This window comes from Caloenas nicobarica, chromosome 1 (genome assembly GCF_036013445.1).
Source record: "Caloenas nicobarica isolate bCalNic1 chromosome 1, bCalNic1.hap1, whole genome shotgun sequence".
NCBI classification, from domain to species: Eukaryota; Metazoa; Chordata; class Aves; order Columbiformes; family Columbidae; genus Caloenas; species Caloenas nicobarica.
The window spans coordinates 159,813,140-159,840,552 of NC_088245.1; the positions used below are offsets into that span (position 1 = coordinate 159,813,140).

Consider the following 27,413-nt stretch of genomic DNA (forward strand, 5'->3'; position numbering starts at 1 on the left):
TTATAGAGATCTATTATAGGCACATTTCATTTGCAAGCAGGGATTTCAAAGTTCACATCTTGTACTTGGTCTTATCTTAATGATAATGAACTTGCTCATGTGGCTTTATGGGAAATGCTGACATCCACTCTGTGGGCACGGGGCCTTTATCTGCAATGGTGCAAGCTCAGCCTTCAAGCCTGTCCCCTGAGCCAAGCAAGCCCTGCAGGACACTGCTTGGAGGGCTACCGGGGTAGTGAACCTGCTGTGAGCAGCTGGAATTGACTTCAGGGCTGCGAGCAGCCATCTGCTCTTGCTGACCTCAGGTGGACTCCTCCTGTGCTTCCAGGGCTTCCTAGGTTAAATCTCCAGGTTATGGGAGTGTCTGCTAACGTGGATCAATCTGTTGGGCCATGTAGTCAAACCTTGTTAAGTCTGAGCTATGGGAAGTTTGCCCATTTTCAGGACCTGACATTCACCTCTGGCAAGGCATCTTGAGTCAATTCCTTACTCTTGACTTGCCTTTAAGGTAACATCCCTGAGAGTGAATTGAAAAAGGATTCACCTTCTGTGGGCGGTAGGGTGGTCTGCCACCACCTTGAGTGGTGTGTGGTGAGCAGTCACGGTAGGATGGGATGCTTTGTCTAGTCAGTCCTTTTTGATTTTTCCCTGGGAGTGTATGTGAGTCTGTGCATAGCCTGGAAGACAAAAGGATATCAAGTGAAGGTTTTCCTAATAACCTCCTTGCACCATGAAAAGTCCCGTTTAACAAATTGAAAAATATACTTACCTTGAACAATACTGTCTTTGTCATGATTTGTTTCGAGCCGAATTTTTCCAGTGTCTTCCAGTGGTTTTAAAGGAATGTTGCTTAGTAGTTTCCACTAACTTGTGTTTTGTTTATTTTTTCCCTCTGCAGCTGCAAAAAGTAAAGGCAAGTCGGTAAGTACTGTTTTCTCTTATAAAAATTTGCTATACTGATTCTCTTTAGGTTACATTGTTCAGGTAACTTTAGCAGTGCACAAAAAAAATCATCCTATAAACACATTAAAAAAGTATAAAATAATGAGTTACTGGCCAACGCACGCAAAGCAGCCTGGTAGCTTATTAAATCCCAGGTAGTGTTAGTGTGCTCACCACCCAGATAATATATCTGAAGAGCCTTTGCTGACTGAGCAGACATGGGTTGGGAGGAGAAGGGTCCCTGGAGCCCATCCTCCATGTGGCTGAGTTGCCAACTCTTCCTTCGGAATGTTTTACCTTGCAGTGTTAGTTCTTCCTCTTGAATCTTTAAACCGTTAATGACACCTATCTCAGCAACCCTATCTCTGCCTTTGCTTTTCTTATCTCACGAGGTTTTACTCTGCAGACTTTCCCCACAGGTTTCTCACAGCTCAGTGGCTTCCTCAGCGGCCAAAGTCACAGAAAGCTGTGCGGTGTGACGGTATCAGACCTGTGCCCGGCATCCCTGGGGCTGGTTACAGAGAGCATTATGAAACATAACCTTCAGGTTACCTCTTCAGTGGTGGATCCAGTGCTTTCTGGCCTATAGGGATCACAAAAGGAGATGTTTCAGTAAATGTGTATGCATGCACATGTATCATGCACCAGAGGTTTAAGAAGACAGTATAGTGCAAAACAACAGTATAGGTTGTATAGTATCAAGGCGTAACTGTGTATTCTCTTCTCGTTTGTATCACCTTGGAAAAACCGAAGGTCTGTTACCTTGGGAAAGACCCTGTAGCTTTCTCCTGCGTGCCTGTGTTCATGCTGAGCCATGGCTGTGACATGCACGTCTCCATCAGCTCAGGGGCAGCTGGTAAAAACCCACCTGTGGTGGCCGTGCTGGCATGTGAATGCAGGACATCTCTGCCAGGCACCGAAGTGCTAGCGACTTAAGCCAAACCCAGCTTCTGTGGAAGTTTGTTACCTCCCCGGATCAGGGCATGACACCGCTGAAGCAATAAGCTATCAGGCAGTGTGTCAGCCTAGTGCTGGGGAGGGAGGTTTGAGAACTCCAAGAAGGACAAAAAGGTTTTAGTGAGGTTTTGTGACCTTCTGGAAGGGATGGGTCTTGCCACGACTGCACTGTCCCTTTTCTTCCTGCAGGCAGGCCAGACATGGGGAAGGCCATCTAGCGCTTCAGATGGGGACATCCTCTCCTCTCCAGCAGGTTATACCAAATAACGCTGGCAGAAAACAGCTGCACAAATGTTTGTGTGTCTTATTGATAGACAGGGCTGGGTGGCATTCTTTATGAATTCTAGTCTACCAAAAGCTGTGTCCAAGGTAGGGCTAGTCATGCAGAGCTCCTGCTGCCTTCAGCTGGGAGAAGTAGGCACCTTCAAGTGAATTTTACCTAATTTGGGGATACCTGTGAATGGTCTTCCTTTGGAGGCACCTCTTTCTGCCCATGGAGGATGTGATAACTCAAGTAACAAGCTTCTATTTAGGCCTCTAGTTTCTGTCGCTCTAAAGCTAGATGACTCCCACCTGGCGCTTGCCTCTGCCGAAGTCAGATTCTTTCAGTGAAGCCTGCTTATCAAACTATGGTGACATGCACACTATATGCCTGGTTCAGCTGATAACAAAGATCAGTGCTGTTCAGGCTGCTTGCACATGTGCGTGCCCAAGTCGGACTAAGTTGGCAAATACTCCCACCACTCTCTTATTTCCATTTCCCTTGCATTATTCACAAAAAGCTTGTAACAGACGAGTCTCAAAGTGTTGCATTGCTCATTAAGGCTTTCTCCAGAGTTTTTGCTGGAGACATGGGCTGTCCAATTTACTCATGTCAGGCAGAAGTTTCCCACATAAAGTTTCTTTCCTTTTGATCTGCAGAGTTACCTTTCTTCTGTTTCACATGAAATATGGATTGGTTTGATTCATAAACCTTCACAACATGAAGACAACCAGTGCCATTTTTTTGTTTTCCATGCTTAAGTTTTGTAACTGTTTTAATTTGGGGATGTTCTGAGGCTTATAAAAAAAAAATCTATTTTTTTTGCAACTTGCAGAATTAAATCCCTAAAAAGGTAAAAAGGGATAATTATGTTCAACTTGAATTCCTAGTAGTATTAATAGAAATTATATCATGTATTCATCCACTAGGAAAAGTAGGTGATCAGAAATTAATTTTCCAATTCTACTGATTATGCCGGATTTGTACCTGATTTGTGCTTTTTCTCTTTGTCGCAATGACAAGAGCCATGTCACAAGCTGTGTGATGGTGACTGTGGAGAAGCCTATTGCAGCAGGTGAAGGCTCAGTAAATCTGCCAATTAGTGCCATGCCATTTTAGGTTAGGAGAAAAGTCTGCTCATTCAGCAAGTCTGAAGAAAGGAAGGATTCTTCATCAAGCAGGGTTTTTCTAAGAATAGGGAGGTTCCCCAAGAGATTTGTTTGAATAAAATGTTTAAATGTTTATTTGTCTTAATTGGAGGCGTTTAAAAGTAGATCCAGCTTCTAACTTCGGTGTGCTGGACTTTTTGTCGGCTTTGGGTTTTGATTTTTTTTCAAGAACGTTGGCTTTTTGCATTTTTGGATACCAGTCAGGATTACTTCAAGGGTTGGATGCTCAAGACTTCTAATGTGAATAGAATAGTGCCCAAAGGGCAAATATAGCATTGCCAAAGATCTGCAAAGGGCAGATGAGAAGTCTGTAAAGCTCTGGGGGCAAGAGGGTCAAGTGAGAATTGACTCTCAGTTCAAGTAAACCAGCATTGTTCTGCAGAAGCTCCTGCAGCCTCCTAACCCTTGAGTACCTACCTGCTCCTGCTGAGCCTGTAGGGAGCTTGCTCAACCTGTGCATTGCAGTGAGTGATGTTGCTCTATGTTGCACAGCTCTGTCTGGGCTCACGCTGTTTGTCTTTTGCCTCCAGTCAAGCTGCTTTGGCTACCCCTTGAGCATCTTCTTCATCGTTGTCAATGAGTTCTGCGAGCGGTTCTCCTACTATGGCATGCGAGGTATGTCCCATGTCCTGTACCTCCTCACGCTGACCATTACTTACCCAGCCCTGACTTTTGGTTTGTAACCTATTGTTTTGTTCTTCTTCCTGCAGCTGTGCTCGTTTTGTATTTCAAATATTTCCTGCAATGGAATGACAACTTGTCTACAGCCATCTACCACACGTTCGTTGCTCTGTGCTACTTGACACCAATCCTTGGAGCGCTCATTGCGGACTCTTGGCTGGGAAAGTTTAAGTGAGTGCTTCCTCAGAAACCAACCCAAAATCGTAGAACCTCACCTGAGATCAGTGTTACTTAAACCATTTCCTAATGCAGCAGCTCAGAAAATCAGTTTCAGAGACGGTGTTGGATACTCCAGGATTGTTTATGTGTTTTCTCCAAAGCTTGAGGTTTTAAGTGATTTTGCTCAGACCTGAAACTGCACTACAAGTTAACAAATGTTACGGTTCTGCTAATCAGTAAAGGGTAGTAGCTTGCTTTCGAAGCATGCTGCATGTTTTTTCTCTCATCTGGACAAAATGTAAGCTAAAGTAGGGGAAGTATTCACCAAGCTCTGAAAATAAGTAGATACTGAGGGTTATAATTACATCGGATTGAATATTTACCTATTGCAGGTAGCCAATGAAAGAGCAAAATACTGTGTTATTTGGTATTAACTGAGGCTTACAATATATATGCCAAAATATTCTGTGATTTCAGTATTGACTTGACATCTCAGTGGGAGGTTTTACTGAGTTGCAAGTCTATTTCTTTTTTTTTTTTTTTTAAAAAAAAAGTATGAATTCTGGGTTTTTATCTGTGTGCTAGTTGCTCAGAAAAGTACCACTGAATAAAGTGCTTTGAAATGTAACCAAATTATTGCCAACAGCCTGATCTCACTCTCCTTTGAGGTTGTGACTCTAATAGTGTTTACTTTGCCAGAAAAAAGCACCATAAAGATTTTATGGAGGGCTATGAGTCAGGAATGCTAGCTGACTTGTCAAAGGTCTCCCAGAGATTAGAGATGAAGCTGGTTGTGCGGTTGGTTGGCTGGAGGCTACACCATCTTCTTCCACTGTTTTGACAATCTCTAGGAGACCAGAGCTGCAACCACTGTCAAAACTGGAATTTTAAGCTTGACAAGAAAAAAAATAAAGTGGTTTTGGAAAAAAAAAAAAAAAAGCTGGGTTTAATGTACAGATGTCATAAAATTCAGCAAGGTGCCATGAGGAAGGCTTAAACAATAATTTGTTTTAAAAGAATCTATGAGCACTGTTAAGCGCTCTTACAGGAGAGTACTTCCACAGTCCACGTACTTCGTGCAATGTCTGCCAAGGAGCAGGCTGGGACCTGCTCACGTATTTTTAGGTGTAAAGTTCTTGGGGAAAACAGTACAGAAATCACAATTATTTTCTTAATCTCTGCAGCGTCAAATATGTAAGTGTTGTCTTCACAACATGCTTATGAGCCTCACAAATAAAAAGCAGGAGTTTGTCTCCTGGTCAGCTCGGGTTTAACTTCCAATGGAAACTTTCTCCCAAGTTGTTAAGCAACTAAGGTAACTGTATGGAAGTGCTATTTAAAAATAATAATAATAATTTTAAAAATATTTTAGCTAATAAATAGCAGATTCACTGTTCCCCACCTCGCATAGCTTTTTACCCAGCTACAGGGAAGAACATTTTAAAGTTAGAAAACCCTTGTTCTAAGGTGAGAAGAACTTGGTCAATGGAGTGAGCAATGCTTCCTCTGCCCCTCTTATATCAGGATGCTCTAAGCCTGCTGTGAGGACCTCTTGCCTTCCTCAAACAGATCCAGGTTGTCCTAGGTCCCTGAGCCTCACCCTTCGCTGGGTTTGGGACTGCTTCTGCTGCAAAGTGGAGTTTCAAATAATTTCACATCGTTGCAACCTATTTCTCCTCCTTTTCCACCAAACCGGAGACCTGGCTCTGTGCCTATTGAATGGAGCCTCAACAAAGGAAGCAGATGAACATGGGTTAAACTATAGTCATGTACTTAAGTTCCCAAAAAGTTAGAATGTTCTTCCATACAGGAAAGAGGAATTGGACCCTAAAGGCATGATATTTCCAACTCCACTCTGAGTTTAAAGATGTTGGTAAACTTGCAACTGAGTTGTTTGCAATGGTGTTTCTGGGGGAGTTTGCATGTTTGTTAATAAATATTTTCTTTTCCTCCTCCTTGCAGCTAAAATAGAAAAGAACATACAGAATATTTTAATAGTATTAAAATCAGTGTAAATGCATACTTCAGTATTGTAGGGTAGTCCATTTGAACTCTACCATATATCAAATATGATAATGGCATTCTCAAGTTGGATATTAAAAAGGCAACCACTGAAGATATTTAAAATCTGCCGTGACCTGGTGATATCTACAGAATCCATTTCTTATCTTGCCTTGCTTAATTAAACAAGGCTAGCTAAAATAATAATGATTAAAACAACAACAACAACAAACCCAAACGACAACAACAAAACCCCCCCAAAATCCCAAATAAACAAAAAAAAACCCCAAAACAACAACAACAAAACCCCAACAGAATAGAAATACTGTGACAGAGGTATGTGGGCAGATTTTTTTTACAGTAGCTTGTGATAAGTTCAGTCTTTAACTTGTCTTATCTGTTAATCATACTTATTTACTAAGCATCTTTGATATGAGCAAAAGTCTGCATTATCTGTGTATGTATGTATAGGTGTGTAATTGTGCTAACATATCTAAAAATGTATCTTCTCTGTTCACAACAGGACCATTGTCTACCTGTCCATTGTCTACACGATTGGGCAGGCAGTCATGTCTGTGAGCTCCATAAATGAACTGACAGATCACAACTATGATGGCTCTCCTGATAACTTATCAGTGCATGTGTGAGTTGCCTTCTAGATGGGTTTTTTTCTAAGTTGATGAAGAGTGGACAACTTATGCCTTAAATTTATGTTACTTGAATTTCAACTGTCTTGTAATCAGTTTCTTACGTATGCTTTAAGTAAGAAAGTAAAGTGATTTTTCTTTTATTTTCTTTTCCCACCCTTTTTGTTTTTTCTACTTTGACCCAGCGCTCTGTCCATGATTGGTTTGATCCTCATTGCACTTGGTACCGGTGGGATCAAACCCTGTGTGTCAGCATTTGGTGGAGATCAGTTTGAAGATGATCAGGTAACAATGTCTTACAGATTTTAAATCATACATATACTAATGTTTGACTACTGTAATACTCTAATAATATACATATTTAGATGTGTGCGTTACTGCAGTGTTTCCTGAGCAGCTGAAGAAGGAGCTATAGAGAAATTTTGTCTTGAATGGTGCAAACAGAGCCGCTGATAGTTCAATCTGGGCTGATAACGTGGTTCTGGCTAAGCCTTTCTAAACATCTTTTTTGTTTTTACTGTAGGAAAAACAAAGAAGTAGATTCTTTTCCATCTTTTATTTGTCCATTAATGCTGGAAGTCTCCTGTCTACTATAATTACCCCAATTCTCAGAGGTAAGGCCACACATTTCTTTATAAAATATTTAAGCATCAATAAAGGATGAGTGTTGCATTGTGGTTCAGATAGGTTTAAATTAACAGTTTGGCTCCCTCTGTTCTTTGACATCACATGGAGTTAGCTGGCAAATAGTTTTCAAGTGGTTTTTTTGTATGTCATCCAGGTTTTCGCAGGTCAAAACCAAGCCAATTTGAGATCTGAATTGCCTTCAGATCCAGTACTTCTGATTCTAAAGAAACACACTGAAGCCATCAACTTTTGTGCTTGACCCAGGTTTTAATTCCATGGAGACACAAATATGGCACCTCTTCCAATGCCTTTAAAACCATCACACAAGAAAGAGTTATACTCTTTGGTGGGAAGGAAAGGGGTGAAATAGCCCTTTAGTCTGAAAGTGGTGACTATTCTGAAGTGTGTCCATGCAAAGTACAGAAGCATCTGTGCACGTGCAAACACATTTATCCACGTGACAAAGCAGATTTTATTTTTAGTTGTCAAAGGAGAAAGCTGTTTTCTCTTCTGTTTACAATGAATAGTGTGATCCTAAACAAAAAGCCAACAATTCACTGATCCATATGTGTATGGATTTTCATAGCAAGCTTACACAGATGGTGCTGCATGGATGTGCTTGGTGGGAGTTGCAGGAAGGCTGTTTTCCTCAAAAGAAATAAAACAGCATGTGAGTTCTGGAATAACCTTAAAGCATTGAGCTGAAATTCTGGCTTTTGGAATTCTTGACTAGAACAGACTGTGTAGAAGCATTTTAGATGTTTGCTTAATGCAAATTCTATCCTCTCCCAAAATGGAAGGAGATATGTCCAAGGCACAACATGCATTTCACTTCCATGCTGATACAGGGTGAAAACTACCTTGGAAAAAAAGAACAAATTCAGTTGAGGAAAGTGATACCACTACATCCTGCAAAGATTTAATTAAATGGCTAGTACAACTAAATCAAAACATTCATTAGCTGCAAGCTAATACATATATATATTTTCCAAATCAAACTTTCTAATTCTCCTGTTAGAAGAGGTATGGTGAAAAAAGGTAATAATTTTGTTTAGTCTTTCACTTTTCACTGTTAGTAGCTATGTCCACACTCTGAGCATCATTTCAGGATGCATGCATGAAGTTTATAAGGTGAAATCACTGGCTACTATTGGAGTTTTTTGCTTCCTAGCTTCTTTAACAAGATGCACTTATGTTACTTATATCTTGGTTTATGGACTTGGCACACAACTTTTGTAATCTAGTTCCTTTTACACCGAGATCATCCATTTGAGCATTCTAGCAGGATTCTTCTTTCCTCAGTGTAAAACTGAATGTAAACCTCATGTAAAGAGAGGTTGAGAGAGCTGGGACTGTTCAGCCTGGAGCAGAGAAGGCTCAGGGGGATCTCATCAATGCATATAAATACCTAAAGGGGGGGTGCAAAGAGGAGGGAGCCAGGCTCTGCTCAGTGCCCAGGGACACCAACCTGAAACACAGGAGGTTCCCTCTGGACATCAGGAAACACTTTCTCTGTAGGTGTGACCAAGCACTGGCACAGGTTGCCCAGGGAGGTTTTATCTCCATCTTTAGAGATACTCAAAATCTGTCTGGACATGGTCCTGGGCCAGCTGGCTCTGAGTGGCCCTGCTTGAGCAGTGGGGTTGGTCCAGATGACCTCCAGAGGTGCCTTCCACCTCCACCATCCTCTGAATTTTTTTTTTTTAAATTTTTGAAAAATATGCAATTCCCCCTTTCAGTAATGAAAGGTAAGTTGGATAACTATCATCTGCTCTCTCAATAACTTCCAACAGATTTTTTTTTTCCTCTAGTCAACAAGGAATACAAAGAACAGAAACATTATGTAAAATACTGGCAGCACTGACTGGGACTTTTATCTAATGTTGCTTTGTACTTCAGCTCAAGAGTGTGGCATTCACAGCAAACAGCGATGTTACCCACTAGCTTTTGGGGTTCCTGCTGCCCTCATGGCCGTCTCCTTGGGTAAGTGGAACTGTTTCTGTCTTGCTACTTCAGTTATAGGTGCCATTAGATGATAATGATCTCAAATAATGAGGAAGAGGTAGAAATCTCCAGGTTTCAACCTCTACCAATACTGGATTTTTTCTGCAATTTTTGACTTAAACTTTTTTCTTGGGCAGGCGGGCAGGTGGGATTAACCTGAAGCACTTGCTTTTACAGAAGAGTCTGATTTACAAGTAGAGACTGGGGGTGGGGAGAGGTGCAAATATACCATTGAATTCTGTATATCATCTAACTTACTGTCTTTATTTCTTGGACTACTGGGGTTTATAATTAAGATCTTTTTGAATGTGGTGTGAGAACTCTGAGAAAATGAGGGCTTTGGAAACTATCTATAGTCCAGGATAGCAAACTGTATAAGGTAATTGCCCCTGGAGAAGTGCCATACTGGTCTGTCAGGATTTCTCAGACACCTACGTTTTTACTAGCTGTGCTCTGCGTCACTCCCTGAGCCTTTCTGTTGCACCACGAAGACCAACAAACCGGGGGGTGTCAGTATGTACCACATACCCACTGTGGCTCTGGTTTCTCATAGTCCTGATCAGAAGCCCACCCAGGATGGGCGTCCAGCTACTAGTGACTCATCTTACCCGTACACCCAACCCAGAGGAGACAGTGGCTGTGGGGTTTGCCTGTGTCCTGCCCTGCACGTGGGAAGGCGAGGCTGGGGAACGTGCCTGGGTGTGGAAGCTGAGGACACCTCGGCGAGTCCCGCAGTTCAGGCAGAGCCTCACGTGTCCCCGCGTGATGTGAGCTGCAGCGTCCTGGAATCCTGCAAAGGAGCCCATGAAGCAGTCTTAATCTGGTACAGGAAGGCCAGAGCCGAGGTCCTCAGTGGTCCTTGTTTGGACCATCCCTCAGTTAAGCTCATGTCCTACTGACGAGTTTCCAGATTTAGTCCTTTGCCTTAAGTATAGCAATCTGCTGATACTAATTTGATTTCTCTTACTGTATAATAACGTGCCAGTAGGCACATTCATTGTTCCCTTTGAGGGTTATTTCTACCCTGACAAAACTCCTTGACTGTTATGGTTTCCATGCCAAATTACTTGCCATGATTTCCTATTAATCCTGAGTTGCTTTCCATTTGTGTATTGTAGTCGTGTTCATAATCGGGAGCAAGATGTACAAGAAAGTTCGACCTCAAGGCAATATAATGATTAAAGTTTTCAAATGCATTGGGGTAAGTATTATTTTTATTACCAAAAACCCTTACAGCAATTTTTAAAACTGTTCAGTGTACTTGCCTAAATCAGAAATCTGTCATATTACGAGAACTTTAGAAGGTTTTTAATTTTTTTTTCTTACAGAAGGCTTCTTACTGACACCTCCAGATTTACAGGCTGCCTTTTTATTTATCTATATCTTGGTTTATACTGAATTTATACACAAAGGAAACAAAGCAAGGTGTCAATGATGTGCAAAAGCTTATCCCAACTCCTGGGAATCATTCCTTCCTCATTTGTACACCTTTATGCAGCCCTGCAGGAAGAGACAAACATGCATTGACCTGAGTCAAGAGCAGAGCTACTAGTATCTCTTGTCAGCAAAAAATGCATTGCTTATTATTGTTGTTTAAACTGAAGAGGTATCTTGATCCCCACTGTATTAGGGAGGTCAGAGGGGTTACATGTCAGTGCAAGCCTGCAAGAAAAGGAGCTAAATCTGTGTGAATAGCGCTGAATGTCCCAACATGGCAGCGTCTTCTCAACTTTGAGATCAGGAGATTTTTTTTCATTTATGGGCTTTTTCATTCTCCATGTAGACCTGTCAGCTTGTTATAGCCCAGATCTTTGCTTGTCTTGTGAGCACTGTCAAAACCAAATCCCTATAGGTGACTTTGGCCATCACTTAAAGTGCTTTGCATAAGGCCCAGCTCAGCCTTGCATGTTACTCTATGCAGAAAGTCTTGGGAGTTCTTCAGGACTGCATTGATGTATATTCAGTGTCAGGGTATGAGGAATATCTACGAGATGCAGTTTCTCATAGTGAAATACACTCTTATAGCCATTCAGCTCTGAAAACCTGTGCTTATGACATTCTTCTTTTTATTGTTGTACGTAAGTTAGTCTGAAGCAGGCAGGTCTTCAAGTTCCCAACAGCAAGCCACACTGAGAGAGACTACTCTGAGCTGTTTGGTTCACCCAATCCCAGGTGGACACTCAGCTGGATATGCACTGTGGGGCCTTACATGCAATATTCCTTTAGATGCCTTGAGCGGTTAACTTAAGTCACCTTTAGCAACCTCTAAAGCAGGAGTGTCACCTTTAATGACGAAACAGCTTACAGTGTTACAAATATTTGTTAATGCCATTAAACTTAATTCTTTTCCCTCTCAGTTTGCCATCAAAAACCGGTTTCGGCATCGCAGCAAGGAGTTCCCCAAGAGAGAGCACTGGCTAGACTGGGCGAGTGAGAAGTATGACGTAAGTATGACTCCTGTGCTGTGACATCCCTAACCATCAGCTTCTGTCTGCTCTGATCCATTGCCTCAAGTGCTGGGTAAATAGTTTTGGGCCTCTCAGTCACTTAGAAGCTAATGGTCTGGCCAAACCTCAGTGCTCCTCTGGGACTGCAGGTTACCACCCCAACTCCTGTGGGAGAAAGCAGAGCTGTGTCTGAGCTGATGCTCTGTGTCATCATAGGTTTCCTGGGGAAATTCAAGGGAGATAAAGAAAAGACTCTTTCACTTGTTGAACAAATACAAGCACTTAGTTTTAGAATTAGTATAAAATAGCCAGCATTATGCCTTTTGGCTTCTTGTTTCTCCCAGTAAACCAGCTTCAGAATCAACTTCAAACAGAAATATGCTGGTTTAATGACTGCAGAAGGGGAAAATGGACATGGTGTTGACTGGCATGGTTAATGCCCAGGGCCTTAACACTTGTCTGAGGATCAAACTACAGAATTATGCTTAAGAATTTCAGCTTATGTGGATAAACACCGCGTACTCCTGGCCTCAGTACAAGCTTCTTACCATAACTCTGAAAGGCTTGTGTCCCCAGCCATGTCCCCTACCTCATATCCACCCTGCTGTGCCATCAATGGCAGCAAAAACCTTAGCCTCTTACCTTTATTTTCCTTCGCCTGTATGTATTTTTTGTGTGTGAAATGCATTCCTCAGTCACCTGTTGTTCAAATGCCTTCTTCCTAGAAAAATAAAGCAGCACTAAGGTGCTGAATCTCATGCTGCCAGCAGTATACATGCCAAGAGGTGCAAGTTTCCCTGATACCAATGTCACCTTTAACCGGCGGCCCTTCCCACAGGCCAGACCTTGTGCTTTTTAACAGAATTCAGTGAAGTGTCTACAACACACAAAGTTCAGGACGTGGGTAAACATTAAGTGATGCGTCTTTACCTGTTGCTGTGCTGCAAATAGCAGCCTGTAGATGTGTCTCTTTTTTTTTTTTTTTGACTAATTTCTCTTCTGTAATTCTCATTTGCTGCAGAAACGACTGATTGTTCAAACTAAAATGGTGTTGAAGGTGCTTTTCCTTTACATCCCTCTCCCCATGTTCTGGGCGCTTTTTGACCAGCAGGTAAAGTAGAAATTGTTTGGCTCGGCAATTATAGCTATACCATGTCACTCCCTGTACTCTCAGGTCACCAGACATAAAAGGCACCTATGGAAGGGTGTAAAATAATTCTAAGAAAACTCATTAATCTGATTCTGATGTGAAGGGGTAGTTTTTCCAAGTCATGGTAGTATGGGATGTTCTGCAAATGGGGGGAAGCCAGTTTATCTGGACATGCTCAGGACCAATTCAGTGACTAAGGCCTCTCCAAATCTTGTATCTGCCAGGACTTGGAGGATGAAACAGCAGTTTAAAGCTTTCTTAGTTCTAACTCTTCTGCAACTCTCAGTTGTGAGATGCAATGTAGAGTCCTAGTGTAAATGCTCTGGAGAATCAGGGCTGAAATGAGCTCGGATGCCAGTTTGCTTAGTCACTCGAACTTGTTATAAATACTTCACACCTTCAAGCATTTGTATAAGCCTATAATGCCTCTTTACTTGGACTGAGTGCTCAGGACTCATGAAAGCAGGCACGTCTTTCTCAACACTTATGAAAACAATTGAAGATGAACTTTGGAAGACTGATTTACTGTGGCATTTAACTTTCTCTTCTTTTGTTAAGGGGTCAAGATGGACACTGCAAGCCACAACTATGGATGGGAATTTTGTAGGTTACTTTTTATTGCTTTTTTTCTTAATGAACATTTACTTTTCAGATCAGTTTTATTTGTCATAATACTAAAACCTATTTATTTTTATTTTAACAGGGAGCTATTCAGATCCAGCCGGACCAAATGCAGGTACAGTTATCTCCTGTCTGCCAATTTTAAGTACTTTCCAAAGATTATATAAATATCTCTCAAGTGCCATTAATTTAAAAAAATGACTTTGAAAAAGACTTAATTTTTTTTCCCTTCTTATGTTCATCTTCAACAGACTGTGAATCCAATCCTGATTATTATAATGGTCCCAGTTGTAGATGCTGTGATTTATCCTTTAATCAAGAAATGCAAGATCAATTTTACGTAAGTTGATGTACTTGCCTGACTTCAACAGAGGCTCATTTTAGTGGTTTCTTTAAACTGCTCTTCCAGACATAATATAACAAAAGCAGGCATTCAGCTAAGGAGAAAATAATAGTGCTTTTAAAATGGGGTTAACATCTTTAAGAAATTAAAATTTAAAAAAAAATACTGTAAGTGGTATGTACAGGCACCACAGAGTAGAGGAAAAGGAACTAACAGTAAAGTAACAATATTTTCCAGTTAAGGGTGAAATCTTTTGGTTGCAGGAGAGATGCTGTTTATTGTTTTACACTTCCTCTATGTCTAGCCCCTCTCCCTCCCAAAGTATAAATAGAAATACAACATACATCCATAGCATGTGTCATGTTTTGGTCTTAAAACTACCTGAGATAAGAGATGTTTCCTCTTCAGTCCAAGTGAGGAGTCTGGCTCACTGGATAATCCTAGGTGTAGCTTCAGAGGACATTGCATGTTATTTTTAATGTGGATAACAAAGTGGTTAGCACTTCCAAGTTGGAGACCCTGAAAAGAATACAGTTCTTAAACTTCTATAGGGCCAAGATGTAATGCCGGTTTTCCATCTAATTACGAAAAACTGGGAGCATGTGCTGCGCTGGAAACACTATCATCCATTTGTGGACACTCTACATCTGACAAATGATGCCCTAAATAAAATAACTACCTTAAATTTACCCTTACAGATTACCTGTATGTCAGTAGAGATGTCTACTAGTTCAACATAGTTTTCTGACCTTTTTTTGTGCAATATTATTTTGATTTAGACATAGTAATATAGACACAAGTTGTTACCCTTTTTTAAAAGGCATAACTTCTTGTCTCTTCATTGTTTTTAAATTTAACAGCCACAGTGGATTGTGGTTGTGGGTTTTGTTTGGTTGGTTGGGTTGGTTTGTTTGTTTCTATTTGGTTTATTTTTTTTCTTCCTGCACATCAAACTTGTTCAGAAACCTAATAATGATGTTTTTTTCAATGTTTGAGCCTAGCAGATGCAGAGTAACAGATTATTAAGATGCTGCAGGAAAGATATGTTTCCCAATAGTGTAAATATGAATGGAGGCACACCTAGTTTAGCAGAACACTTTCTATAACAACATCAGCCCTTCAGATGTTGATAATGTGTGAGTTGTAGCCATTTGAGTTTCCCACTGTGGAAAGAAAACAACTAACAGCTGAAGTTTTGAATTCATGTGTCTTCCAACTCACATGTGTGTTTTGTTGCTGTACTAGGCCCCTGCGGAAGATGACTGTTGGTATGCTCCTTGCGTCTTTGGCTTTTGTTGCTGCTGCCCTTTTGCAAGTGCAAATAGATGTAAGTTCAGCCACACGCAAATATTTATTAATACTATTAATACTTAGTTATTAATATAGAACAAAGCGTGTTTAAGGTGAAAATGAGTCAAGACTCCTAAATTTGGAACAAAGCATATGAGCACAGAAGTGGAGGGAGGGAAAAATACTATGCTGATTGCACTATTGCAATATACATTAATAAAATTAACTAGCAATGAACACCACCCTGTAAAAATATCTCATCTGCCTTTAACATAAATCACACATTCAAGGCAACCTCAGGTCTTTAGCTTTTAATCTCAGTTAAAAACAGAGGTTTGTTTGGCCTACCAGGGAGCTGCTTTCTATCTCTGATCTCTTCTGATATTTAGACTGGAAGTGAAGTGTGACAGGCCACAGTCTGGAAAGCAACACCACAGTATGAGCAAAGATGACACCTGGTTAAGGCAGGATTCATCATACCTCTCTTTCCTTGTCCAAAGGGAGGTGTCATGCTTGAACTAGATGTAGGTTTCCCTTGTCGCTGAGGAGTCAACACCTCTGGGAGGTGATCTATTGCATCCCAGGAGCTGAATAGCTATCCAGAGGTGCCTGCCTGGCTTCATGCACTATCAAAGTGAAATGTTCAACTCTAATTTTAGTTAGGAATGAGGACTTCTCTCCTTAATCATAGAATAGTTTAGGTTGGAAGGCACCTTCAAAGGTCATCTAGTCCAATCCCCCTGCAATGAGCAGGGACATCTTCAACTAGATCAGGTTGCTCAGAGCCCCGTCCAGCCTGGCCTGGAATGTCTCCAGGGATGGGGCATCTACCACCTCTCTGGGTAACTTGCCCCAGTGTTTCACCACCCTCATTGTAAAAAATTTATTCCTTCCTTCCTGGTTTAAATCTACCTCTTTTAGTTTAAACCCGTTGCCTCTTGTCCTATCGCAACAGGCCCTGTTAAAAAGTCTGTCCCCATCTTTCTAACAGGCCCCTTTTAAGTACTGAAAGGCCGCAATAAGGTCTCCCCGGAGCCGTCTCTTCTCCAGGCTGAACAACCCCAACTCTCTCAGCCTGTCCTCACAGCAGAGCTGTCCCAGCCCTCTGATCATTTCTGTGGCCTCCTCTGGCCCCTCTCCAACAGGTCCATGTCTTTCCTGTGCTGAGGGCTCCAGAGCTGGACACAGGACTCCAGGTGGGGTCTCACCAGAGCGGAGCAGAGGGGCAGAGTCACCTCCCTCGACCTGCTGGCCACACTCCTTAATGCCTGGGTATGGCAGCGAAATGAGGTTTATATTAATAAAACTGCTGCCTCTTGAAGTTGAAAGCAAAGGATCTGGCCTTCAGCTGGTACAAACACATCCAGGCTGTGTCCCTGAATGCCCTGTTCAGAAGGCCAGAGCTGTGCACACACACTTACTGGCATTGAGCAGAAGATTCATCAAAGCTGGTTACTTCCCAGACTGTTGCACAAGAATCTCCTACAGAAAGGTTAAGATGGGTCTGTGTTTGTGGGATGTACATCAAGAGACCAGTAACGAAATCCCATTATTAACATTGCATCCCTCTGGCGTTCAGAGATCATCAGGCAAATGCTAATCTTCCTCATGAGATAAAATCACAGTAACTGTAGTACTTTTTTCCATCATGACTTAAGATAGGGCACTGATATTACTTTTTTTCTGTCCTACAGAAAACTCTTCCGGTTTTCCCTGCAGCTGGGCAATCCCAAATCAAAGTAATAAATCTAGGAACTGATCGTGCGACAGTTCAGTTTGAACCTCAGCTGAAGACTGTGAATTTAACATCTATGGATTATGTAAGTAAGGGGAGATGGGGAATAGTGAGTTCTTAACTAAGTGGTTCTTAACTAATGGTTCAAAATTGATTATTTTCTATATTTTTTTTCTCTATTAATCTTAAAGATTTTTTTTTTTTTGTTTTGTGGCATGAATTGTTACTGAAAACACAGTGAATGAAAAAACAGTAACTATTTCAATATTCTAAGTAATACTAGTTTGTTTTGGCAAGAGTTGTTTTTAAGAAACTTAATAGTGATTTTGAACTAAGTGAAAACTTCACTCTTGCTAAAAAGGTGTGATTTATTATTATTATTATTATTATTATTATTATTATTATTTCTTTTAACAGCAAGAACACCCCTTCAAAAAAAGTCCATTCAACTCTAGTAAATCACTGTACTTACTGTGAGTGATCGCTTACTTGAACAGGGAGCTTTTTCCATGGCTACATCAGATTTTGCTGTCAAATGACCTTTTCAGCTTCTATTACAGCACAACCCTGATAACCATATTGCCACCAAAATGTGGTGGAGCTTGATGGACATTTTTAATGATGAATGTTAGGAAGTCTGTTCTCTGACAGCCTGCAGTCCTCTTTCCATGTAAGAGGATAAACCCTATTCCATCCTCCTCTAAACTTGCCTCACATGGAAACTGAGCTGTGAGAAGATAATGGCACCAAAATTGTATGCTGATGTGCAACTGATATAAACATGATGCATACGTGAATATGAGGGATGTAAAATGCTCCACACTCTGCCATAGACATTTTACAATCCAGATGTCTTGGATTATAAAATCCTTTTTATAATCCCATAAAATGAGTTACTTTAGTACTACATTAACATGTTTATTGATGTTCTATGTATTTTATGCTGATGAAATATATTTAGAACATTTAAATCATGTCCTGGTAATAGTCACTCTTGTTATGCTGAAACCATAAAGATTCAGCTTGCATTTGCATCTTTTAGGAGGCCTTGCTATTTGGGAAATGCTATGTCATAAGTTATGCTAGTTCTGCCTCTGTAGCTAAACAAAATTGTACTTGGTGGTAAGCCTGATTTAACAGGAACAGGAGATACACAGGAAAATAACAGCTATTCCATAATGCTTGCGGGAAGCTCATGTTACTTTGAAGCTTGTGTAACAAAAGAAATGAATAAAAAAGAATGATCAAATGAAATTAGTGCTTGATATAGAAAACCTAACAAAAATGAAAGTTAGGAGATACTCGCAATGCCTGGCACTTCAGAAGTAACACGTGTAAACTTGTGATCCCCACACCAGGGTCCATACCACTCCCTCAGAGGTGTAGACAAATAACATACATCGTTGCATGGAAATTCTTAGTAATTCATTTGTCTTTGTAGACGGACTACATGACATTTGAGACTTCTCAGCTGCAATCATTAAGCATAATTTCTGGAAATGAAAGTAAAATGGAATCTGTCAACTTGTCAGGGGGACAGCGTCACACTGTTGGAATTAAAAATACTGAGACAGGCATCGTTGCTGTATGGGTAAGCCTGCTTGATTCCCAAGATATACATTAATGTCTTGGCAACTATGTACATGGAGTGTGTGAAGCTGAGGGGACATGCTCCAGGCTGTTTTTTTTCCTGTTGTCTTGTTTTCTGTCTCTCCAACTCTTTGTAGTACCAGTGGGACTGGTGAACTGTAGAGAGCAGGGCAGGAAGCCCACGGAGCGTGGAAGTATGGGCAGGTAGGCTGGGAGGAATATAGAGAAATTGTCCAAGCAGCTGGGGATCAAGTTAGGAAAGCTAAAGTCCCAATAGAATTAAATCTGGCCAGAGATATCAAGGGCAACAAGATAAAGCTTCTATAGATATGTTGGTGATAGAAGGAAGAGCAGGGAAAATGTAGGCCCTCTCTGGAAAGAAACATAAGACCTGGTTACCTGGGATATGGAGAAGGTACTGAATGACTTTTTTGACTCAGTCTTCACCAGCAAGTGCTCCAGCCACACCAACCTTATTGCAGACGGCAAAGGCAGGGATTGAGAGAATGAAGAACCCCCCACTGTAGAGGATAAAGTTGGAGACCATCTAAGGAACCTGAAGGTGCACAAGTCCATGGGACCTGATGAGATGCACCTGCAGGTCCTGACGGAAGTAGCAGATGAAGTTGCTAAGCCACTATCCATCATATTTGACAAGTTGTGGCAGGCTGGTGAAGTTACCACTGACTGGAAAAGGGGAAATGTAAATCCCATTTTTAAAAAGGGGGAAAAGGAAGACCCAGGGAACTACAGGCTAGTCAGCCTCACCTCTGTGCCCAGCAAGGTCATGGAGCAGACCCTCCTGGACACTATGCCAAGGTACATGAAAAATGAGATTGCTGGTGGCAACAAACATGGCTTCATTAAGGGCAAATTGTGCCTGACAAATGTGGTGGCTTTCTACAACAGAGTTACAGTGCTGGTGGATAAGAGAAGAGCAACTGACATCATCTACCTGGACTTGTGCAAAGCATTTGATGCTGTCCTGCACGACAGCCTTGTCTCTACATTGGAGACGTGGATTTGAGGGATGGACCACTTAGTGGATAAGGAATTGGATGGATGGTTGCACTCAGAGTTACAAGTGGAGACCAGTGACAGTGGCAACAAGTGGTGTTCCTCAGGGGTTGGTATTGGGATCGGTGCTGTTTAATATCTTTCTTGGTAACATGGACAATAGGACTGAGGGCACCCTCAGCAAATTTGCCGATGAGACCAAGCTGCGTGATGTGGTTGATACGCTGAAGGGAAAGGATGCCATCCATAGGGAACTTGACAGGCTTGAGAGGTGGGATCATGTGAACCGCATGAAGCTCAACAAGGCCAAGTGCAAGGTCCTGCACATGGGTTGGGGAAATCTCCAGTATCAATATAGACTGGGGAATGAAGGGATTAAGAACAGCCTTGTGAAGGACTTGGGAATATTGGTGGATGAAAAATTGGACATAAGCCAGCAATTTGTGCTTGCAGCCCAGAAGGCCAAGCATATCCTGGGCTGCATAATAAGTGTGGCCAGCAGGCTGAGGGAGGTAGTTCTTCCCCTCTGCTCTGTTCTCGTGAGATCCTGCTTGGATTACTGTGTTCAGCTCTGAGCTTCCTTGCATAAGGACATGGACCTGTTAAAGCAAGCCTAGAGAAGGGCCATGAAGACAATCAAAGGGCTGGAGCATCTCTCCTATGAGGACAGGCTCAGAGAGTTGGGGTTCTTCAGACTGGAGAAGAGAAGGCTCTGGGGAGACATTATAGAAACCTTCCAGTACCTAAAGGTGACCTGCAGGAAGGCTGGAAAGGGACTTTTTACAAGGGTGTGTGGTGATAGGACAAGGGGAAATGGCTTTAAACTGAAAGAAGGTAGATTTAGGTTAGATATAAGGGATAAATTCTTCAACATGAGGGTGGTGAGACACTGGAACAGGCTGCCCAGAGAAGCTGTGGATGCCCCATCCCTGGAAGTGTTTTAGGCCAGCTTGGATGGGGCTTTGAGCAACCTGGTCTAGTGGAAGGTGTCCCTGCCCATGGCTGGGGGGTTGGAACAAGATGATCTTTAACAGTCTATTCACATCCAATCCATCCTATGATGTGGTGTGGTTTGTTGGTTTGTTTGTTTTGGGTTTTTTGTTGTTGTTGTGGTTTTTTTTTTTTTTTTTTTTAAAAAAAAAAAAAAAGGTAAAAAAAAAACCAACTTAGTATTTAACTTGACAATTACCCTTTCACCAAAACTTAAATGTGTGGTCATACAGTATTTTCTAGTAGATATGTATCCTAGTAGGATCCTAAAAGGGAAGGTCTGGAGTCTTGCTCTGAAGCCTCTGTTAATTCTCACTGTGATGTAATAGTGCACAGTGAAGTTGTTCACTGATACCAATGAAGTATCTTAATAATGGTCTCTTCCACCAGCTGTATGACAATGTCACATCGAAACCAGAAGAAGGAAATAATCTCATCAGGTAGAGTTTGTTTTGCTCCTAAGTTTCAGCAGTAGTGTGACTGTCTCTTCAGTCTGTCTCTTGAGAGGACTCCTCTTGCTTAACATGGTTTTCTATACTGTAGGACCTCTACACTTGCTGGACAATTCACTTGATGTATAGGGGTATAGGAACTTGTGGGGTATAACTCATCTAAGCTATCTTGCATATCTGCTTTGGGCATAATTCAGCTAAAATTGGAAGTGTATGTTTTGCTGCATTGTTTAGACTTTTTTGTTCATCGACAACCAGCCCGATTGCATGTCTATACCCCCTTTTTAATCTTGGGTAAGAAGTATCCTACTGCTTCTCTGCTGTTGCTCTACATCTTCCATTTGCAGATGCATTTGGTGGTGGTTGTAGTAGTGGCTTGCTTTTGACATTCTCCTAAGCAGCCTGTAGGCTGATGTGGGTCTAGCTTGCTTTTTGCATTGGATACACTTAAAGAGATTTGGAGTTCTTTCAAAAATGTTAACTGACAAAAATGAAAGGGGAAGACTTGATGCTTGTCGTGCTGCCGGTATATTATTACAAGTAAAACCTGTATTCTTTGACTTATGCATATTTTTTTTTAGTATTTAATCACTCTTGCATTTTAAAGGTTCATAAACAACTTGCCTTATACTATAAATGTCACTATGGGTGACACTTTTTTTGGAAGTCTGACGAATCTTTCTGCCAGTAATTACAACCTCTTTGCAGGAGGAAGGTAAGCATTTTCCTTTACCCTAATCTGACCACTTGAAGATGTACTTTTCCTTGGGAAAAGGACATAGAACTCTCTTATATAATACACACAAATGTCTATACCTATGGTCTGAACTGTGCTCTTTTTTTTTTTTCTTTCAGAAAAGATAACATTATGGCTACTATAAATTCAAACAGTTGTTCAGTTATTTCAAACAAATTTGGATTTGGCAGTGCCTATACAATTGTAATTAATGGGGTGAGTTGCCAGTGCTGTTGGATGGGCAGTGTAGAATTACTTTTCATGTCAGTATTTTCTTTAATTAAAAAAACACTTGCAGAATTATCCCTCTTGCCCTTAATTGCACATATGGTATGCAATGCAGGTATGTTAAACGGAACACAAAACTATTGTTAACTATAAAAATAATGATGGGTATGATGATAACATAATGCAAGAATTCATGTTCATCATTAATGGCCTTAAATCTTCAGCCATTTTAGACACTAATGATTTGCATGAATTCTGCTGTAAAGTAACTACTACTTCATAGCTAGGTATGCAGTGCTTCTTATATAGTATTTTTTATTTATCAAGAACTTTGTGTATAGATGATTATAGAGTGGATATAGGACTGTTTAGAGTGCCTTTAGTGTGCAGACTCTTCATCACTGCTCCTAATGTGCTATTTTAATTTCTAGTGTACTGGAAACGAACTCGATGTAGTATATTCTGAAGATATCCCACCCAATACAGTCCATATGGCTTGGCAGATCCCTCAGTATTTTCTTCTTACATGTGCAGAAGTAGTCTTCTCTGTCACTGGGCTGGAGTTTTCATACTCACAGGTAGGTTTTGCCCTTCAGAGCTCTCATTGTTTTAAGAATCCTGGTACGAAGAAAGATTTTCTGTTTGTTGTTTTGAAGTGGTGGTTCTGTATTCCTGCTTTGTTTGAACAATTATGTCCTTCAGAGCTCTCTAGCAGGACTATAGGCTGATACAGGTTGGCCTTGTTTCACCAGCATTCAGTCTTTTCCATGAAGCTAAGATGAATTACATAATTCGAAAATTTGACTGTCAGTCCTCAAATCTCCTCATGTGTAACTTTCCATTGAAAATAAGTGGAACTATCCTGCTGCTGTAAAACCAAACTGGAGAGTCCTCAAATATAAAATGAACAAGCACTGCCACCTTATCTCCACGCCAATTTCTTCCATACGGCTTTTAGCAGCAATTTAATTATGCACTCTTAATTCCTTTGTCTTCCAGCTCCAGTTTATTAGCTGTGTGTACTTCTTCCCTTAATTCTGAGTCTACAAACTGCAGTGATGGAAACATTAAGATGTGGCTTGCTAGACTATGATGAACTCAATTTCTTCATTTAGTGTGTGCCATGTGTGCCTGAGATGTAAAATGTGCCTGTTAGTTATGCAGTGTGTACAAAGTCAAAGGTGTTATAGATAGTACCTAGTAATCTCTTCCTCTTCAAAGCCTTTTCCATGCCTGTTTAGTTCTCTAGCAATTTTTAATTAAAATATATATGCATATCCTTCTCCCCCCAGAGAATTAGCGTTCGTTATAATGTAAAGAATGCAGTAAACATCAGAAACTAAGTGATAGCAGTGTCTGACTAAAACTTCAGTGTCTTACTTCTATTCTGTAGGCCCCATCCAACATGAAGGCAGTGCTGCAGGCAGGATGGCTGCTGACTGTGGCTGTCGGTAACATAATCGTCCTTATTGTGGCTGGAGCATCCAAACTCAGTGAGCCGGTAAGCACATAAGCAATCAGCATGCTATTATATTGCAGCTCTAATCCAGGGGGAGTCACGGCTGATAATCCTCAACCATCACTTTTCAACATCAGTATTATGCTGGATTTGCATTCATAATTGGTATACGTGAGGTTACTGTTAGCTAAAAGAGTGTACCAGGCAGTTGTAGAGCTAGTGCTTGACTGAATAATCTCATTAGAGTATATAAGTAATGCAGTTATGAATCTTTATAACCTATTTGGATTAAAACTAATCTTGAAGGCTGTGACAACAGGGTGGTAACTTGTCTCTTGGAGCTTCCTCTAAAGTTTCTGTTGGACTTTTTCCCCAGCACTTCCCCCACATATGTGTGTATGTATGTGTAAACACACGAAACTTTGAAGTGCTTTAAAAAATACTTTCTCAACAAAGGTTTCTACCACTTTTATCTGTTGTTTGCCACTCTTAACTCTTGCTCTGTCAGGTTCCTTCTCTTGCAAGCAGCAGTTTCTAGTATCTCTACAATAAATTGCTTCTCATGGTGTGGAAAGGCTGTAAACTTCTGGGCTGAAATTCTAGACTAATGGGATTAAAACCTACCAAAATTCTGTTCACTGCTAATGAACCTTCCCCTGCGTACCTCAGCATTGTCACATCCTTCCTTCTGGCTCCACGGATTTCAAGCCTCATTCTTTGGGGTATGGAAGCTGTGGTTCTCCTGTTGAAGAGCACTGGGACAAGACTTTCTCAGACTACTAGTGGCACTCCCTGATGACTCAAAAGGGATATCTGAGAGAGGGAAGAGCCTGTCTTTGAAACAGGTCTGGCAGTCCTGGTTTCAGCTTAATTAACCAGAAAAAAAAGGCATGAAATGGAGCTGTTGAGGCTTTTCAGGCAGGGGTAGCACTTTGAAACTAGAGTTCCTGGTCTTGCTCTCTGCCCAGATTTGTGGTCAGTAGAAACATTTTACTGCTGACAAGTGGAAGCCAAGATCACTGCCAGCCTGGTTTAAAATGAGATTACCTGACCAAAAGGAGGGGCTGAGTTTTTCCTTTTCAGTCTTTTGGTCCATTCCCATGCATCCAGGAAAAGGGTATTGTAGAACTTCTCAGCATTCACAGAAATCTTGTCTCTTCAGAACTGCAGAAATGGCCTCAATTCTGAGTTGCTTTAATATGTATTCTATACATCTAATACTTAGTCCTTTAAGTCATATGATACTTGTTATGTATGCTCACTTTCACATTCTGAATTAACTACATTTCTTGCAAAGGGTAAAAGGAACAAATATTGATGGATACATGATACTTTTTTTTTTTTTTTGCAGTGGGCAGAGTATGTGCTGTTTGCTGCCTTGCTGTTGGCAGTCTGCATTATTTTTGCTGTCATGGCTTATTTTTATACTTATACTGATCCAAATGAGGTTGAAGCCCAGCTCGATGAGGAAGAAAAGAAACAAGGCAAAAAGGATCAAGATGCCTATGAAAAGGAGGGTGAAACTGTCTCTCGGATGTGAAAGGTGTATTTGAACAGTGTTTGTAAATTATGGTATCCCATTAACTATCCCTGCAGTAAGAGGAACCAGGGTATCGGTAATACCTCAGGATAAATGTCTCATGGGAGAGGTTAAGAAAAACTGTTTTAACTTAAAAATGCAGCCTCTCTTGGGAAGAAAGAGGGAAAGATAAGTCTCTCTCCTGCTGAATGTGATATCCTGAAGAAACTCCAGCACAATTTGCACTCTTAATGTACCTCAAACTTAAGTATCATAGCATTTAAAATATTGAAATTGCACTTGGCACTATTAGACCCTGTGAAAAGATGTATTTTTATACTGCATTTCAATTTTATATTGTGAAAGAAACATGTATTGCTAAGAAATAGTAATTGGAGCCAAGCTGTCTGCATGACCCCTCTAGCCTCACTGTTACTTGAAAGCAGCAGGTTACATGTGCCTTAAATTCTTTTGTACTGCCTTATGGATAATGGGAGCAAAGCTCTGGCATTGCTCAGGCTAAAATGCTGTCCATGCTCCATGTTCACTGTCATATAATGCTTTATGTGCCTGTTAACTGCCCCTTTAACTACTGTTATGTTTTTAATTAAATATGTTAATGAGGTGTCCACTCAGGTAAACAGACAATGGCAAATGTTTGGAAAAACAGCGATAAAATTTTTGTCACAAAAGAATGCAAGTGATATAAGAGTATGACTTACAGTTGCATGTTAACAAAACTTGATACCACCTCTCTGCTGTTTCTTTGCATGTGCTCCATCATCTGAAGCTACTGGACCAGTGTCAGTCTTCTGTATCTTAATATACCTGTAACACCCATCAAATTTACAGTAGGGAAGACTGAGTTTTGCTGCTTAACAAGATTCTGTAGCTCTGCTGACAATATTACGGAGTGCTAGTGGTCTGTGTATTTTGGGAATTCCTGTGTTTAGATCCACATCCCACACTTTCTCTAGCAGCTGGCGTGGGCTCCCTGGCCCCTCCAGTAGCCTAGCCAGACTTACAGCTGCTTTGATACCTGGCTCCCAATACTATTATCGTATTTTGCGGCAAGTCCAGCTTGATATTTGCAAGGGACCACACAGACACATATTCCAACAGCGTGCATGTTGCTGGCACTGCAGACACATGAGCCTCTTCCCATCTACTCGGCACTGGTGAGGCTGCACCTTGAACCCTGTGTTCAGTTTTGAGGTGCTGGAGAGAGTGCAGGGACGGGTGATGAAGCTGGTGAAGGGTCTGGAGCACAAGTCTGAGGAGCAGCTGAGGCAACTGGGGCTGTTTAGCCTGGAGAAAAGGAGGCTGAGGGGAGACCTTCTTGCTCTCTACAGCTACCTGAAAGGAGGTTGTAGCATGGAGGGAGTTGGTCTCTTCTCCTAAGTAGCAAGTGATAGCACAAGAGAAAATTACCTCAAGTAGCACCAGGGGAGGTTTAGACTGGATATTAAGGCAAACTTCTTCATAGAAAGGGTTGCCAAGCCTTGGAACAGGCTGCCCAGGGAAGAGCCCTTGTGCTTTTGTGAAGGGTCATTTTCAACAAGATGCAGAACCCAAAGCCTTTTGGCAATGGGACAGCATGTAGAAACCACATGTTATTTTTCCTTTGTACTGATATACCAAACACTGTTTTGATGACCTTAAGTGGTATTACAACTGTCACTGACTACATCCTAAAGGAATCCTGACCCTTGCAGAAGCTAATCAGCTGGGCTCGCCTTTGCCAGCAGATGTACTGGAAAGAAAAAGCTGGCTTTTCCTACAATGCCAAAATGGCTGTAAGACCTTCTGAGACATTCATAAGGAGATTATCTGCGGTGCAAGTGGTTCTGTCTTGGTAACACCATTGCTATATTTTTTTGCGGAGGAAAGGGAGGAATAAAAATTGAAGCTGTGGAAGCTGCATAGCTACACCTTTTCCCTGAAAATAAGCCCTACCCCGAAAATAAGCCCTAGCATGAGTTTTCAGGATTTTTGAGGATGCTCAAAATATAAGCCCTGCTCCAAAAATAAGCCCCAGTTACAGTTCATTAAAGAAGTCAATTTAAATAGTGTCCAGGCAACTATACATGTAAAAAAGTAAGCATCTGTTGGAGCAAAAATTAATAAAAGACCCTGTTTTGGTTTTGGGGAAACAAGGTAAGTAGGAGAATGAATGAGAATTATTCAAGAGCTAGGAGTGAAACAGAGTGAGGCACTTTAACAGTACTCGCTCTCTAGCTGCTGTTGCAACCCCTCGTTTGAGCTGCTTCTGCTGTTAGTGCTGATTAAAACCCTCGTGAGATTAAAATGAAATCTCAGCTGTCTGCTTATGTGAAATTGTGTTTGTCCTCCTCCTGTGAGACTGAGCTGACTGCAATGTATATATC

General features: G+C 41.2%; 1 protein-coding gene across 1 annotated transcript; it reads left to right on the plus strand.

The window, feature by feature from the left end:
* Positions 1–354: 354 nt before the first annotated feature.
* On the plus strand, positions 355–25,855 carry SLC15A1 (solute carrier family 15 member 1). The gene is made up of 22 exons (XM_065642637.1): positions 355–372; positions 3,861–3,945; positions 4,041–4,182; positions 6,695–6,814; positions 7,004–7,103; positions 7,342–7,432; positions 9,345–9,428; positions 10,568–10,650; positions 11,807–11,893; positions 12,918–13,007; positions 13,605–13,649; positions 13,750–13,782; positions 13,919–14,007; positions 15,256–15,337; positions 16,995–17,120; positions 18,477–18,626; positions 21,023–21,072; positions 21,692–21,799; positions 21,940–22,036; positions 22,480–22,626; positions 23,442–23,549; positions 24,859–25,855. The coding sequence occupies exons 1-22, from the start codon at positions 355–357 to the stop codon at positions 25,045–25,047; spliced, it is 2,124 nt and encodes a 707-aa protein (XP_065498709.1). The 3' UTR covers positions 25,048–25,855.
* The last annotated feature ends 1,558 nt before the right edge of the window (positions 25,856–27,413 follow it).

Bases quoted from the DNA above. Each gene is read 5' to 3' on its own strand.
- SLC15A1 (XM_065642637.1), top strand. The intron at 11,894-12,917 runs GTAAGTATGACT...CATTTGCTGCAG, and splicing joins GGGCGAGTGAGAAGTATGAC to AAACGACTGATTGTTCAAAC. The intron at 15,338-16,994 runs GTAAGTTCAGCC...TCTGTCCTACAG, and splicing joins TTTTGCAAGTGCAAATAGAT to AAAACTCTTCCGGTTTTCCC.